Raw genomic sequence first — 16,740 nt, forward strand, 5'->3', positions numbered from 1 at the left:
TAACCCCATCTATTGAGTTTTTAGTCTTAAATATTATATTTTTATTTCTAAAAGTCCTTTTTTCAAAATCTACTTTTTAAACTTTGGAGATCTCTTATCCCTTTGGCATATTTTTAATGCCTTTTATTTCTTAAGCAGTTTTCTTCTTAAAGTCTTATTTCTGATGGTTCTGATTTTGGTTGTTCTAATGGTCTGATTCTGCAGTTGGTTGGCTCTAGCTGGTTCTTGCGCATGGTGTCTTGTTCCTTGTGTGTTGTGCTATTTTTGATTGTGAACTCATGTTTCTTGGAACTTTATCTAAGAATTCTTTGAGGCCTGAATAGAAGTCACATTCTTCTAGAGAGGATGTGTGTTTACTTTTACCAGATGCCTGGAGATATGACAAAACCCAGATTTACTTAAAAGTAAATGTTCAGCTTGTAGCTTTTTGGGTCCCCTAGTTAGTATACATTTTAGCTCCTTATTTCTTTGGCTATTTCCTTTCTCATTTGCCCCTGAGGATTTTCTTTACATTCCCATCAGCTTAGCTATGCATTTTATATGGATTTAGGTGTGAATTTAGGTGTTCTTACTTGGAGGATTTCTCTGGTTGTCAGTTTGTCATTTTGCTGAAAATCAATGTCTTCATTATAGCTTTAAATGCTATGGTCATATTTTTCATCAAGCGGGTTATATCTCCTTCTGGATTGCATACTCTAATTTCTTGATTGCAGGACCCTCTTGAGACTTCCTATGAACATAAATGAGTAATTTGTTTTCTTCTGTTTTTTTTTTTTTACTCAACTCTTTAGCATAGGGAGATATTTGTCTTCAGATTGCTTTCCTTTTTTTGAACTTTTATATGTTTTTGTTTATCCTTACAGAGGGAAGTCCTTGCTTATTAAGTGCTGGGAGCTCAGATAGATTCTTCTATTAATTCATGGCCACTTCTAATTGAAACTCAGATGAAATGAAGAAGGAAATAGTTTAGATTTGTTAATAGTTTCACTTTGCCAGTTCAAAACCCAGCACGGTAGGAGAAGTAAGAAGGAAATAAGGATCAGAGGCAATTGCTTGGGAATTTTTCTTCTGGTCTAAAGAGTTTGTTTTCTATGTTTGTTGGGGCAGTCAGGTGTTAACTAGGCTAGGTCAGAGCTGCAGTTCTTCCCTATGGACTCCAATATAGGAGTTTTTTTAAGTAAAGGAGAGTTGACCCTCCTGCCAGGTTCACCAGTCTGGGGTGTTAATTTAGAGAAGTTTCTACAGTTTTGCCTTGGTGGATTCTTAACTTTGTGGGTTCAGACCCTGAATGGGTCAATTTTCTCAGGGCTGGCTGCATAAATTTACAGTGAGAAATATACCTGCCTGGGGCATGTGACTCTGGATGCTGGTCCAGAGAAAGACTCATGGTCTTTCTATAGGCTCAGCAATTGGAAAGGCAAATTGTGATTGGAGATGAGTGAGAAATCAGAATGAGAATTAGATCTGTAATTTGAAAGTTAGTGGCAGCTGACCAAGGTGGACTGAGGCATCCATCCAATAGTAGGGACAGCTTTAGTCCCTAAGCCTGGGCACCCCCTCCCTACTGATGCTGGTGTGGACACCTGCCAATGTCCCACCCTTACTCCTCTTTGCCTGTTCTTCCAGGGCTGATCAATTCCTTTCTCCACTGACATATTCTTTCTCTAGATTAATACATCCTTCCCACTTATGGCTGAGGCTTAGTGTAGGAGACATTCTTCCCTGTGAGGTGATTTTGCCTCTCCTTGCACTGACCAACTATGTAGTTACTCCATGGTCTAATTCTCCAAAGGTTTTCCCCTTAATTCCAGGTTCTTTTGGGGGGGTGGGGGAGGGATGCCTTATTGCAGCTCATGAATACTGAGGACAATTTATCTCCAGATTTTGAAGCAAAGGTTTTCTGAGTAAAGGAATCAATTACAGGGTGTGGCTCCCAAGTGAGGAAGCATTTCCAGAAGGCGTCCAAAGCAGTTTGTCTCCAAACTTCATGGTTGCACCTCTGAACTCGAGAGTTTGGGAGGGAGTATTTTAACTTTAACAACATTCATGGTTTTACTTGTACTTTTGTGCATATCAGATATGCTAATTAGGAAGATACATATCTTCTCCTTAAAGTAGGTTTCCTAAGGACATGTATTTGGCAATATTGGTTTAACGAGAATTACTATATGTGCTTGAAAGTCGCAAAACTGTACTTCTTTAAAAACATCTCCTGTTCAGATGTGTTGCCAGCGCAGCCTGGCCTCCCCCCTCTCCCATTAGTTCTGATTAGGGAGGTTTGATGCCCGTCACTGGTGTAATCTGGACCTTCCTTTGTGACTCATTCTTTCTCTCATTTTCTCAGAGCAAATACAAATCGCCCATCAAATGACAAGTGAAGGCACAGGGGAGGTGAGGGGAGGGAAATCAGAGCCGAAATCTGTTAGCTATTTGGAGTAATTGGTTATTTGCTGTGTTTGCTGGTTGGGAAGCAGAGCACATACTTCACGGTCTCTCCTGTTACGGGGGCTGGAGTCACCCTCCGATATTGGATCCTGGTTGCCGGAGCCCTTGGCTCAGGGCGCCTTTCCCCTGCTTGGCATTCCTGTGGTCTCCTCGGGGGTGCACCCCTCCTCCCTGGACGCACACTGCAGGGGGGACAGCCCAGGGTGAAACTTGTCTGGCAAGCTCCAGGGCCCCATCAGGGAGGAGGAGGCCCCAGCTCCCCCCCAGGCAGCCCTCCCTGCCTCTGCCTCACCCCACCATGACACCACCCTATTCCCTGAGAGCTTTTCTCCTGGTCCATGAGGGATCTGCTTTCCCATCCAGAGAAAAAATGTTCATCTCTTCCTAGAGGGATATTCTAAGCTTCTCTTGGAAATCTATAGCATTGGAAGTTCTCTCTGAGGTCTAACTTAATGCCTTGCTATCCCTATCAGTCCTGCCACCATTTACCCCCAGCTTGGTCAAAACTGTACTTGGAACCTGGTGCAGCACTCACTGCTGAGCACCCACCCCTCTGCTCCGTGAAACTTTTTGAGCCACTCGGTGTCTTTAACTCTTCCCTGCAATAACTGAGGCTTGGGGAAATCAGAGTGAATCAGTAACAAGTTCGAAATATAAAATATTTGAGAGGTAATGTGATTTTGTGTATGAAAATGCACACAGTAACTAGAAAGTAGATTGACTTTGGCACATAGTAGGCTCCCCCCAAATCCTTTTTAAATTGAATTTAAGATGGCTAATATTAGTGCCTGTAGTTTGATGAATGCTTCTGAAGTCCTGGGAAGGCCTTCAAAAATAGTTTTTGTCTTAAGTAAATTGTTGGAACTCTTGTTAAGCAAAACTGTCTACATAAGCAGAATGAAGGGCAGGGTACGCTTTTGCTCAGGCCTTATTGGAATCATCATAGATTTTGAATTAGAGAAGTTTCATTGGTTTCTGAATAGTTTTAAAGACTCTGATGGAATCTCCTTTCATTCAACCTACTGAATAGATGCCATTCCCGCAGGCTTTCCACATGGGTATATGTGGCCACGCCGCCCCGGGAGAACCAAGTCATGGCCCAAGTGTCCACGTTAGGCTCGTGAATTGGGAAAGGGCCAGCAAGCTGAGGTTCCCCAAGGTCCCCCACCCCATGGGGTTCCCCACCTGGAACAGGCCAAGAATCAAATGATCCAGTCCCCTCACTATCTGCTTGACTTTCCTAGATTTTTTTCTAGAACTTATTCTCTAGGCCTTTGGGAGCAATTCAGTACTTTGGTTAAAGGTCTTCCCTTCCCTCCCACCTCTGTTGATCCAGTTTGAAGTCAAAGTAAGCAGAGTAACAATCCCTTTGACAGGCAAGGAGGTTGGACTGCAGGGAGTGTCAACAAGAAGTTGAAAGCCCAGTGTTCCACTTGTGGAAATAATTAAGGGATTTTTATTATGGGTATGTAAGGTTCTGCTGAATCAACATGGTAGCTGGCTGTGGGCATATGTCTGCATGGTTTGGGGGGACGTTAGTGGTTTAGTATGCATGAAGTAGGGTAGGTTTGAAGTCAGGGTATTTGCATGTCTGGGGGCTTGTCTGGTCTACATGAGGCATGAGTACTTTTATGTTACATACATGTTTATATTTGTGTGTGCATAAGCAAATAGTCTCAGTTTCTTTAACCTCAGGACATAAATTAAAAAATTAGAGCAAGCATCCTATAATATCATCCAGTTATGCAGATGTTGAGGTATGGGGTAGCAACATTAGGGATCAAACTGATAATGTTGGCAATATTAACAAAGACATTTATCATGATAAACTTTACAAGTTACAGAATATGTCTACAGACTTCAACTCAAAGCCTCACAGTAACCCGCATGTTGAGTGGTCGTATTATTATTATCTTGACAATAATGATTTGTGCTATAAGAGAAATTACTTTCAACACAGTCTAGGATGTCTACTCTACTTCTGAGTTGATGCAGGCAATGCAGGCCTGCTTAAAATCATAAAAAATAATGGAGTGAGTGCCTTTTAAAAAGTTGAGTGTATAGTTCTATGTAGTTACCCAAAGTTTAACATTATGGCCTTGGAGATAAATGAGATTGGCCAGAAACTTCCCTCTTTGATTCAAGTGGTCATCCTGGGGAGAGAACACAAGTTCTGTCCCTTCCCCCAACCCCCTCTTCCTGACTTCCCAGAAATGAAGAGTTAGAATTATTGTTGCCAGTTTTGTTGTCCATATTCATGAAATGTGTTAGGCCCACTGAATGATAGATAATAGATTAAATGTTTGGAATGTACCATACTGATTTGGGTTTTCGGAGAGATTAGGGTGTCCATTAGACTGGATCAAGCCTAGAGAAACACGTCTCTGTTACATTGCTCTGGTTGCTCAAGAATTGCATGTTGGCTATTAGCTGAAATTGGAGAGGCTTCCAGTCCGAGCCTTGATCAGACTTACTGGATTGGCTGACTGAACAATGAATGGCCTTGAACCTTGGCCATGGGGGAATAAAGTTTTAAGGGCCAGGCTTCTTGTTAAAGCCTGAGATGACACTTCAAAAATCAAGCCATTTGCATTTCTTTCTCCTCCTTGCCATGATCCAAGACTGGAGGCTTAGCTATTGCAAAATGCAGTAAAAACACACACTTAGAATTAGAGAACTTACCACCATTTCCCTTTTGGAGCTCTGGAGTACGGGATTCCGCTAAGATCAGAGGGTTAGTTGGCTTTGGCACGTCTGGGTTAAGACATGGAAGAGCTGTCCTGTTTTTTGCGGGGCTTGTTCTTATGGGTGTGCTAACTTATTCTTGGGCTTCCTGGGGAAGAGAAGGAAGTAGCGGGCTTGAAATAACTCCATCAGAAGCCAGATTAGTGAAATAGCAGGAATGATATTTTCAAGTCATATCCATGAGTGTGTTAAAAATATAACTTTATTTTTCTGTAAGTTAACTTTATCTCTCCTGTCAGCTCACATTTTTCCTGATGACAGAAAAGTCTTGGTAATCTTCAACATTTTAGGTTTAAACTTAGTCAGTTTGGGCTGTTTTCCCTCCTCCTCACCCCCGAGAGGCAGCTAAATCCCGGGTTGGGCTTCCATAATGTCATGGCCTCTACAGGGAGGGATCTCTGGTCACCAGTACGTGTCCACCCTGGCATTTGTAGACCTACTGATTTCTGGGTGCACAGACCATATTGCATCTGAGAAACACATTTCATTGCTGACAGCCTCTTCTCATCTCAGCCCCAAGATCCTTCCACGTTTCCTGGCGTGCTCTCTATCTCTCTCTCTCTCTCAACTAACTTTCAAGACCTTCTGGGGAGTGTGATACAGTTGAACAGCTCTCCCATGACATTCTGGAGTCTACAGGAAATGCCGAGGACTCCCTTAGGCTCTCTCTCCCATGATGCCCATGCAGCCATCTTTGACTAAGTGTCCCTCCCAGTTCCTTTGGCACGTTCTGGGTGGCTGCTGCTTACCGGATCTCCAAAGTTAGGGAAGGGTCTCTTCCGAAAACACTCAGGAGTTAAGCTGGGGGGCAGAGTGTGGGATGCCTTATGGAACCACTGCAAGTCTCTAGTTTATTCTTCCTCATCCTTTCTGCACTTTTATCTCCTTTGCCTATGATGGGGAAAAACTGGCTGAACAAAACATTCTTTTAAGCCTATTTTTTTTTTAATAGCACATTATTTGTCTTTGCAAACCTAAAAGCCGAGGATCACCTTTTCTACCCACTCTGCTGTTTAGGCATGCAAATAGCCATCAAATATTTACTGAATAGCAAATATATGTGCCAGGCAGTGTTCTAAATATTGGGGATATGAGTGTTACAAAAGATAAAGGGCCCTGTCCTCATGGGGAAGGAGACATAATAAACAAATGCCTAAGAAAAATCTATGGAATGTCAGATGGGGATAATTGCTATGGAGAAAAAGCAAGGAAGGGGGAATAGGAATTGCTGGGAGGGGGGTTGTGTTTTAAAATATGGTGAATAATGAGGGTAAGACTGAGAGGTTGCACTGGAATCAAGACTTGAAGGCAGTAAGGACGTGGCACAGGGACCTACCGGGGGAATAGAGTTCCTGCAGGGGAAGGATGTGAAGGTGCTGGAAGTGTTCAGGACCAGGAAGGCCAGTGTGGCTGGAGGAATGAGTGTGTGAATGAGGAAGAAAGTAGAAGGATGGGAGGACAGAGAGGTGTAGGGGCCCAGTCACTAGAGACTTTAGAGGTTGTTGTAAGGGCTTTAGATTTATTTGGGGTGAACTGACAAATCATTGTAGGAATTTGCTCAGAGGGCGACATGATCTGATGTGCATGGTTGTAGTGCTCGGAATGGATTTGGGGAAGGGGGTAGCAAGGGTGAAGCAGGGAGGCCAGGGAGGAGACTGCTCCAGGAATCCAGTGTGGGGTGGTAGGGGCTAGACCAGGGGGCAGTGATAGGGAGAAGGGGTCTGATTCTGAATCAGTACTGAAGGTGGTGCCAACAGGACTTATTGATGGATTGGACATAGGGCATGAAGAAGAAGAGTCAAAGGTGACTGTAAAGTTTTTGGCTCGAGCATTTGGAAGGAGGAAGTTGCCATTTATTCATATGAGGAAGACTGTGCAAGGAGCAGTCTGGGCAGGGGATGTTCAGGAATAGGAATCTGGACACGGTACATTTGAGAAGCTTAGCAGATGTCCACTGGGAGGTGTCACATAGGCAGCTCGAGTTCAGGAGTTCATCCAGACTGGAGAGGTCTCAATGTGGGACCCATCAACAAATATGTTATTTAAAGATGTGAGATCCAAGGAGAACCCCAAGGGAGTGAGAGTGGATAGACAAGAAAAGAGGTCCAAGCACTGACTCTTGGGACACTTGGATGACCAAAGCACGGGTGACAGGGAGGAATCCCCAGAGAAGGTGAGAAGGTGTGGCCAGTGAGGTGGGAGGACCACACTGGTGTTCAGGACAGTAGGGAGCTCTGCAAGGCAAGGGGAGGACACAGAGTGACCTCCTCTGTCACATACTGCTATTAGGTTTATTAGTGATGCCTTGTGTCATTGGTGATCCTGACAAGTGTGTTTTGGGGTAGGAGAGAGAATGGAAAGACACAGATTAGAGACAAGTGTAGACAACTGTTTCTAGAAGTTCTTCTGTAAGGGGGAGAAGATAATAAGGTGGAAGCCAAAAGGGAAAGTGTGGTCAGATACATATGTGTGTATGTGTGTGTGTGTGTGTGTGTGTATATATGTGTGTGTGTGTGTGTGTATGCATGTATAGATTTTTAATGGTGGGGAACTGGTGTCCCATGTTTGAAAGCTGATGGGAATGGCCCAGTAGAGGTTTACCGATGCAGGGGAGTGGGGAGAATTATGGAATGCTGGCCCTTGGTGGGCCAGAGGCTGGAGCCCAGGGCAGGAACGCAGGGTTGGCCTAGGGTCAGAGTGTGAGCTGAGCACCCTCAGGGAGGAGGAGGGAAGCACATGCACAGTGCTGGGGTGGGGGGGGAGCTCTTCTGATGCTAGTTTTCTTTTTTTTTTTGAGACAGAGTCTCACTCTGTTTCCCAGGCTAGAGTACCATGGTGTCAGCCTAGCTCACAGCAACCTCAAACTCCTGGGCTCAAGCAATCCTCCTGCCTCAGCCTCCTGAGTAGCTGGGACTACAGGCATGTGCCACCGTGCCCAGCTAATTTTTTCTATATATTTTTAGCTGACCAATTAATTTCTTTCTATTTTTAGTAGAGACGGGGTCTTACTCTTTCTCAGGCTGGTTTTGAACTCCTGACCTTGAGCGATCCTCCCGCCTTGGCCTCCCAGAGTGCTAGGATTGCAGGCATGAGCCACTGTGCCCGGCCCTGATGCTTGTTTTCTAAAAGAAAGAGGAAGCAGGTCATGAGCCCCGAGTGAGGCTAGGGAGGCAGTATGAGAGGTCTGTGGAGAGGTCGGCCAGGAAAGCAAGATGGGGTGGATGGATGGGCAACATTGGGCCGTTCCAGGCTGTGGCAGGAACTTGGCGCAAGAGCAGGCAGCTGGGCCCATGCTTTCCTCTGGCACGTTTGGGTGGTTGGGTAGGGGGTGCTGATGTGCAGCAAGGGAGAGCTGGATTTGACTCCAGGTTGGGTTGGCCAGGAGTGCTGTGGAGCAAGAGAGGCGCAAGGGAGTTTTTTTTTTTGAGACAGAGTCTCGCTTTGTTGTCCAGGCTAGAGTGAGTGCCGTGGCGTCAGCCTAGCTCACAGCAACCTCAAACTCCTGGGCTCCAGTGATCCTTCTGCCTCAGCCTCCCGAGTAGCTGGGACTACAGGCATGCGCCACTATGCCCGGCTAATTTTTTTTTTTATATATATATCAGTTGGCCAATTAATTTCTTTCTATTTATAGTAGAGACGGGGTCTCGCTCTTGCTCAGGCTGGTTTTGAACTCCTGACCTTGAGCAATCCGCCCGCCTCGGCCTCCCAAGAGCTAGGATTACAGGCGTGAGCCACAGCGCCCGGCCAAGGGAGTTTTGAAGTAGGGAAGGGCAAAGGGGTAAACACAGAATTGTACAGGGGAAAAAAAAGAAACAAAATGTTAATGTGTAAATTATGATTCTGCTGCGTGTATAATTATAATTGTTAAAGGTACAGGCGATTGACTAGAAGAGGGTTTACCTGTGAGAGGCAGGAAGAAAATGAGGTTAAAGGTCACAGGGCAGCAGGCCAGCTGGTGGGAACAGGAGGCTGGGAGGGTCACTGGCCCTTCTTCCTTGCCCCCGTGTGTCTGCTCCCAGAGAACCAGCCACCAGAGTCACCTGGAACTTTGAGGGGGGAAGGGAATCACAGCCCAGAGTGTTTTAGGTCCTGGTTGGTGGTCCATTACTTGTGCCATTGAAGAAAAGATTTTAACTCTTATTTCCTTAGAAATAAACACTTGCAATTTGATATTATATGCTTGTATTTGATCGTTTGTTCTTTTTTATTTTAACAGCTTTATTGAGATAATCCATATAAATACAAGTTTTTATTTAAAGTATACAATTCATTTTTTTTTTAGTATATTAACAGAGTTGTGCAACTGTCACCATAATCCATTTTAGAATATTTTCATCACTCCAAAAAGAAACCCTGTACTTAAGGGCAGTCATCCCCCTTTCCCTCCCAAATTCTCCCAGCCCTGGGCAACCACTGTACTGCTTTCTGTCCCTATAGATTTGCCCATTCTCAACAATTTCATATAAATGGATTCATATGATATGTGGTCTTCTACAATTAACTTTTTTTGCTTAGCATAATGTTTTTGAGCTTCATCCATGTTGTAACACATGTAAGTTCTTCATTCCATTTTATTACTAAATATGAATAATATGCCATTGTAAGGCTATCTTACATGTTCTTTGTTCATCAGTTGATGCATATTTGAGTGTTTCCACTTTTTGGCTATTATGAATAATGCTGCTTTGAACATTCATGTACAAGTTTTTGTGTGGACATGAGTTTTCATTTCTCTAGGCACAGAATTGCTGCATCATGTGATCACTCTGTTCAGCCTTTTGAGGAACTGCAAGACCGTTTTTCAAAGCACCTGCACCATTGTCCATTTTCACTAACAGTGTACAGGGTTCTGGTTTCTCTGTGTCTTCACCAACACTTGTTATTGTCTGACTTTTTGATTATAGCCATCCTAGTTGGTGGTGTGCTTTTGACTTGGCTAATAATGTTGAACATCTTTTTATGTGCTTATTGGCCATTTATATATCTCTTCTTTGGAGGAATGTCTGTTTAAATCCATTCCTCATTTTAAATTTGAGTTATTTGTCTTTTTATTACTCAGTTGTGAGTTCTCTACATATTCTGGACACAAATCCCATATCAGACATATGATTTGCAAGTGTTCTCTAGCAAACTGTGAGTTGTCTTTTTGCTTTCTTAGTGGTTTCTTTTAAAACCACCTGCTGTTTCTTTATTTTGAAAATTTTCAATTTTTAAAGTTATGCAAGGAATACATGGCAACAATAAAAAATAAGAAATTTCTGAGCAATACTCAAAAATAAAAGGAATAACCAAAACATGTATAATCTTACCATTCAAAGGTAATCACTGTGAACATCTGGGGATTAATCCTTTTATTCAAATGAGATCACATTATCAGTTCTTAACCCTTTATAAATCTCATCAGTTGTGAATAACTTTTCATGTTGATAAATATATATGTTGCATGACATTTAATCATATGGATATACAGTTTACCCAAACGGTTCCTCATTATTGGACACTTAAATTGTTTCCAATTTTTCACTGTTTTATATGAAGTTAAATCTTTATGCATATCCATGATTACTTACTTTGGAAGATTCTAAAATAGGATTGCTGGGTCAAAATGTGTGCACATTGTTAAGGCCATGGACACATGCAGCCTGTTTGTCTTCTGGAAAGACTGTGGCCATCCATGTTCCTACCGGTAGTTTGTTGGAGTCCTCTGTTGGCCAAGAAGCTAACTTCAACCGCACAACAACAACAATACTATTATCACTAATAGCAGTAAACACTTACGTTGCATTTATGTGCTAGGTACAGTTCTAAGCACTTTATGCCTTTTGAGTCATTTATTCCTCAAAATAACTCCATCAAATTGGTGCTATTATTTTTCCTTTACAGATAAGACAACCGAGGCCTAGAGAGGTTAAGTAGTTGCCCAAGGGCACACAGCTGTGAGTGGCAAGATTTGGACCCCAGCAGCCTGCCACCTGAGGCCTTGCTGCCTCCACCCTGCCTGAATGCTGCTTTTTGTTTTAATTTTTTAATTTTTAAATTTTTTTTAAATTTCAGAATATTACAGGGGTACAGATGTTTAGGTTACATACATTGCCTTTTCACCACCAGTGTCAGAGCTACAAGCGTGTCCATCCCCCAGACAGTGCACACTGCACCCGTTAGATGTGAATATCCCCATCCCCTCCTCCACCCACCACCTGCCCAACACCTGATGAATGTTACTGTCATGTGTGCACACAAGTGTTGATCAGTTAGTACCAATTTGATGGTGAGTGCATGTGGTACTAGTTTTTCCATTCTTGTGATACTTCACATAGTAGAATGGGCTCTGGCTCCATCCAGGATAATACAAGAGGTGCTAGATCATCTTTATATCAGCATCACCTGGTACTGCAGCACTATTAAGCACAATGCTGACTATTGCTTTAAAATATTCTTTACAATGCTAAGAAAGCTTCCTTATATTTCTAATCCTCTGAGAGCTTTTTCAGGAATAAATCAAAAATTCTAACCCACTTTTTTGTTTTTGTTTTTGTTTTGCCAACTCTTGTTGGCAAACTCTTGATGGCCAGATAGGATATAATTTAGGCTTAGGGGACATAAGGTCTCTGTTGCAACTACTCAACTCTGCAGTTGTAGCTAAAAAGCATCCACAGAATATATTGATATTTAAATTACAAAACTAAGTGGCCAGCCAGCTGGCCATAGTTTTCAAACCTCTGTTGTAGACGATCATGTGGGTTTTCCCTCCTTACTCAGTGAGTAATGAACCACTCATGCTTTCTAGAATAACCCAGCTTGACCATGCCAGATCTGCCACTGCCATCTGCTTGTTAATATTTTATTTAGGATCTTTATATCTCTATTCAGGACTGCGAGTAATCTGTGTGTGTGTGTGTGTGTGTGTTTGTCAGGCTTTGGTTCGTAAAAGAATGGGGAAAATTTTCATCTTTTTCTGTGTTGTGGAACAGAGAATGGGATTCATTCTTTGAAAGAGTGATAGAACTATCCCCCAAAGAAACTATCTTGGCCTGATGTCTTTTCTGGAGGTAGTCCTTTGAGACCTTTTCCACTTTCTTTCAGGGTTATTGATCTCTTCATGTTTTCTACAATGTTTGAATCAATTTTGGCAATTTATATGTTTTTGTACAAAATCATCTACTTCTAGGTTTTCCAAGATTTCGTCATTGATCTAGGCCTAGGAAATCTCTTAATATTTTTATTCTCTTCCATAATTTCTTTTTATTTGATCTTTCTCATTCCTAATGGTGTAATTACTTTTAAAAATTAGATTTAATAAATGTTTTTCTGTTTTAATGGGCTTTTGAAAGCTTGCTCTGGGGTTTAATTGGCAATTATTCTTTTAAATATGTTCATTTACACTTAAAATTTTCTTTGGTCTTCTTGCTCTTTTCAACTTCTTGAATGATCATATTATTTATTTTCATTCTTTATGTGTAAAAGTGAAAACATTTAAGATTGAATTTTCCTTTGAGTACAGGCTTGGCTACAACCCATAAATTTTGGGGCATATGCCCCAAAATTTTGGTATTTGGTGTTTGGTATTTCTTAAGTATTACTTATTTTAGTTTTGATTTTCTCTTTGACCCAGGAGGGTTTTAAGAGTGTGCCTTTAAATTTCCAGAAGGTTGGGATTTTAATTTAAATTTTTTTCCACTTATTTTTAATTTTGTTGCAATATGACCAGAGAATGTGACTGATATGAGTTTTATTTCTGGGACTTTATTGAGATTTGCTTTGTGGCTTTTTATTTTTTCTAAGTGCTCCAAGCGTGCTGGAAAAGAAGGTATATTTTCTGTTTTTAGTGTACGTAATGTTTGTCTATTTAGTTGTAACTGTTAATGTCATTAGTCAGACTCTGTCTCCTATTCTTTTTAAAATTTACTTGGATTTTTGAAGACTGAAGTATAATACCTTTCCCACAGCACTTGTATTCTTATCTTCTTATCTTCTTTATACAAAACTCACTGGTTGTTTGTTTGTGCTTGACTCTGAGCCTGAGTTATAAACTCAAATCTTTAAGTATCTGGCCTGGGGAGAAAGTGAAGATTTAGGAGGAGTTAAACAGCTACATTTAATTCCATTTTAACAATTTCTACCGAAGTGCACATGTTTGCCTATGTGTTAGTGTGTGTCTTTGTGTGTTTTTGTGGGAGTATGTGTGTGTTTCAGCAGATGCATCTCCCTTGAGCATGACTGTACATATATTCTGCGTCGTTGTGTGAGTTTGACATGTATGTCTGTATACATGATTTCATCCATAGCATCTTTTTCATTAAATTGAACTCAAATGTCAGGGCTTAGGGTCTGCCTTGCTCTAGGCTGGCTTTTTCAAGTCAGAAAGTTCTGCCACCCTGTGTCTTAACCCTCCTGACCTCTGTTCCTCTCTCCTGGCTGCAGAAGAGCCTCCGGGTAAGTCGGTCAGGTAGGCCTGGCTGCAGCCTCAGCCTCGGCTTGTATGAATTCCTTACACGGTGTGTCTGGGAACCACATCTGGCCATACAAAGGGTGTTAGGACCACACTTCCAGAGTGGGTGGAGGCTCAAGAACCTCATCCTACCCTTCCCCCGGGGTGCCTCTGTAGGTACCTCAGCCTGGTTTCAGCTTGTGTTCACCCTTAGTAAGCCAGAGCTCAAAGGACTCAGCATTGGTTTAAAGGGAGCCACCAGCATTTTCAGAAACTCAATGACAGACATTCAGTTCATTTATAGAATTAGAGCAGGCTCCTGGGAGGTATTCTAGCCAGAATGGAGCCTCCCGACATCTTGTCCTTGGCTCTTCCCTCTAAACTGGATGAATTTTAATGATACAGATGGGCACAGGCCGAGTGCCCAGCCCTGGTGAGTTTGGGGGAGTTCTGGGGAGGAGTGACCATCCCACCTTCAGGGAGCTCACTGACTCTGTAGGTGACAGGACACATCACCTGGATGGGACACAGCTGGAGGAGCATTCTAGACACCAGAACTAAGAGGGCCTGTAGACCCAACATGTGTAGGAGGAGTAAGAGGTGGGGAGTGCAGGATTTGCCACAGCAGGCTTGTCTACCTGCAAGTGTGAGTGACTGGGGGAAGGAAGTGTGTTGTCACGTGCAAAGTGCACTGTCACAGGCTTCCTTTCTTCTCACCCAATTCCCACATTTAGCAGTGTCTTTTGAATAAAGGGCACTTAGTATGTGTTTGTTGATTTTCAGAGACTCTGCCTGGATTTGACTTTGGGTGGGCTGAGTGCTGATTTCCAGTGTTTCCTTTATTGCCGGAGTAGGTGGTGGGTGGGCAGGATAGCTCTTTTGGGTCTGGGTTTTCCTGGGTCTACTGCATTTTATTGACAAATAATATATTATTGACATTTTCCCCAAAGAATCACCCCAGTTACCCTCTGATTTTAGCTTCAGTATGTTCCTGGCATGCAGGCAGTACTGAGACGATTATGCCCACTTCACAGAAAGGAAAAGGGAGGCCCAGGAGCTTGACGGAAGTGCCTGTGACCAGGGGGCATAGCCAGGGCTAGAGCCTCTACCTCTCAGTACCAAGTGCTAGAACCTTGTCCCCCAGGGTGTGCACTCTTTGACCTTGGAGAGGCAGAGGTTTCAGATCTCTGCTCCTCTAAACTCAGCCACAGGAAAGCCTTGAAGTCCAGGCCAGCTCTGCAGCTGTGGGAGGAATTGGATTCAGAAGGACCTTGCTTGGCAATTCTGTTTCTGAAATGGTCTCTTTCTACTCACTCAGGAAGAGGAGTTCATCGATTGGTGGAGCAAATTCTTTGCCTCGATTGGGGAGAGTGAAAAGTGTGGCTCCTACCTGGAGAAGGGTTTTGACACTCTAAAGGTGAGTCCCTCTCTCCAGAACTGTTCCCTCCAGTCCAACAGTCACTGGGCGCTTGTGACGGGCAGAGAGTGATATGACAGAAAGAGAATGAACGTATGTATGTATCTATATTTCTGTTTGTGTCCTCATTTGGTGGTGAGGGTGATGAATCCTGATGAACTAACTGGGAGGAGAAAGGGCACCCACTGATTTAGAGCAGGAAGTCAGTGTGGGCTGGGATAACTCAGCAAGTATTTTTGGGAGAATGCTGAAAAATACTGAAGTATTCATAGATGAAATGATTTGCATTAAAATGTTCCCACCCCCAAAAAAGTCAGGACCAAGATAGATGGTGTGGGTGGCCCTTTGACAGGTTTTCAAAATATTAAAAATTATTAAAGTGGCAAGACATTGAAAATTGTTAAAGCTTGGAGAGGGATACTTAGGGATTTATTGCACTATTCTATCTCTTTCAGCATTGTTTGAACTTTCCTATAATAGAAAATTTGTATTATAATAAAAAGTAAAGTTTGAGAATGTACCTCTGATCTCCCATCCCTACAATTGGGACAGAAATACCTATAAATATGAAAGTGTAAATCCTGTTTCTATGGAAAGAAACAGGGCTGAGTCAACCAAATTGTGGTAGTTTGAGGAAATTCTACAAATATAACTAAGCTTTTAAAAAGTGTACTCCTTTTTAAAAAGATAACCAGAGGTGACTCAAAAATTACTCTTCAAAGGGGTTTATAGTCTCCTGGATGAGGTGGCCAGATAAATTCAGAATGCCGAGTTACATTAGGATTTCAGATCAACAATGAATACTTTTTTAATATTAGTGTGCTTCAAATGTTGCTTGGGACCTACTCATCTGAACATTATTTGTTATTTGTATGAAATTCACATGTAACTGGGTGATCCGTGTTTTCACTTACTAAATCTGGCAGCGTTACTTCTGGGAGATAAGTGGGGCAGATTCTCACTGCACAGTTACCTCCCAGGCTTGAAGAAGAGAAAACAAGAGGTGGGCACAGGCTCTTAGTCACATAGGAAAGGCCCTTGGTGCTCCTGGAAGGGGACTGGATGAGAGGGAGTTGGGGCTTGCTGGGGTGGTGGGTGGCCTGGGCTTTCAGGAGACGCTGCTGGCTAAAAGCCTTTGGTGGGCACTCTGGTGGGTAGGTTCACAAGGGTGGAAGAAGCTGTCTCTGCTCCATGGAGGCTGTCTGGTGCATTGTGCCTGGAGCCCCAGCTGCTCAGAGACCAGGCACAGGCCTCGGCAGCGATCCTCAGGCAGCAAGTTATTCATTGACGTGCTAGTTGGGCGTGTGAGGTTGGGCAACGAGACAGAACTATTTGTGTACCAGGAAGAAGGTCCGACACATTCGGTCTGGCATGTGGTCCTGTGGCCTTGCCAAGAAATGAGACAAACCGAGCAAGAATGAGGACTCCTGCCAGGGTGGCCCATGGCCCTGGCCCCCTCTCTGCTCCCTGAGATGCGGATGCTGAATTGGCACCCAGCCCTCCCACTTGACCTCTCTGAGGAGGTCTCCGACGGCATCCAAGAGAAAATAGGCTGTCCAAGCACAATGCGTTCAAACTATTTCTGGGGGAAAAATTAGACCTGGAAGAAATGCTGGTCCTTTAAGGATAAGTAAATAGAAGAAAACCATCACCAACAACATGGAGTCTTTGAAAATTAGCTATTATGGAGAGACTGGAGTACACA

General features: G+C 43.0%; 1 protein-coding gene across 21 annotated transcripts in view; it reads left to right on the forward strand.

The window, feature by feature from the left end:
* DYSF (dysferlin) overlaps positions 1-16,740 on the forward strand; it is a 207,992-nt gene that overhangs the window by 159,134 nt on the left and 32,118 nt on the right. For all 21 annotated transcript variants that reach the window (XM_012750073.3, XM_012750078.3, XM_012750081.3 and 18 more), the window contains one exon: positions 14,937-15,035. In XM_012750073.3, the coding sequence (XP_012605527.2) occupies positions 14,937-15,035 (99 nt within the window). The remainder of the gene's footprint in view (positions 1-14,936; positions 15,036-16,740) is intronic.

This window comes from Microcebus murinus, chromosome 3 (assembly GCF_040939455.1).
Source record: "Microcebus murinus isolate Inina chromosome 3, M.murinus_Inina_mat1.0, whole genome shotgun sequence".
NCBI classification, from domain to species: Eukaryota; Metazoa; Chordata; class Mammalia; order Primates; family Cheirogaleidae; genus Microcebus; species Microcebus murinus.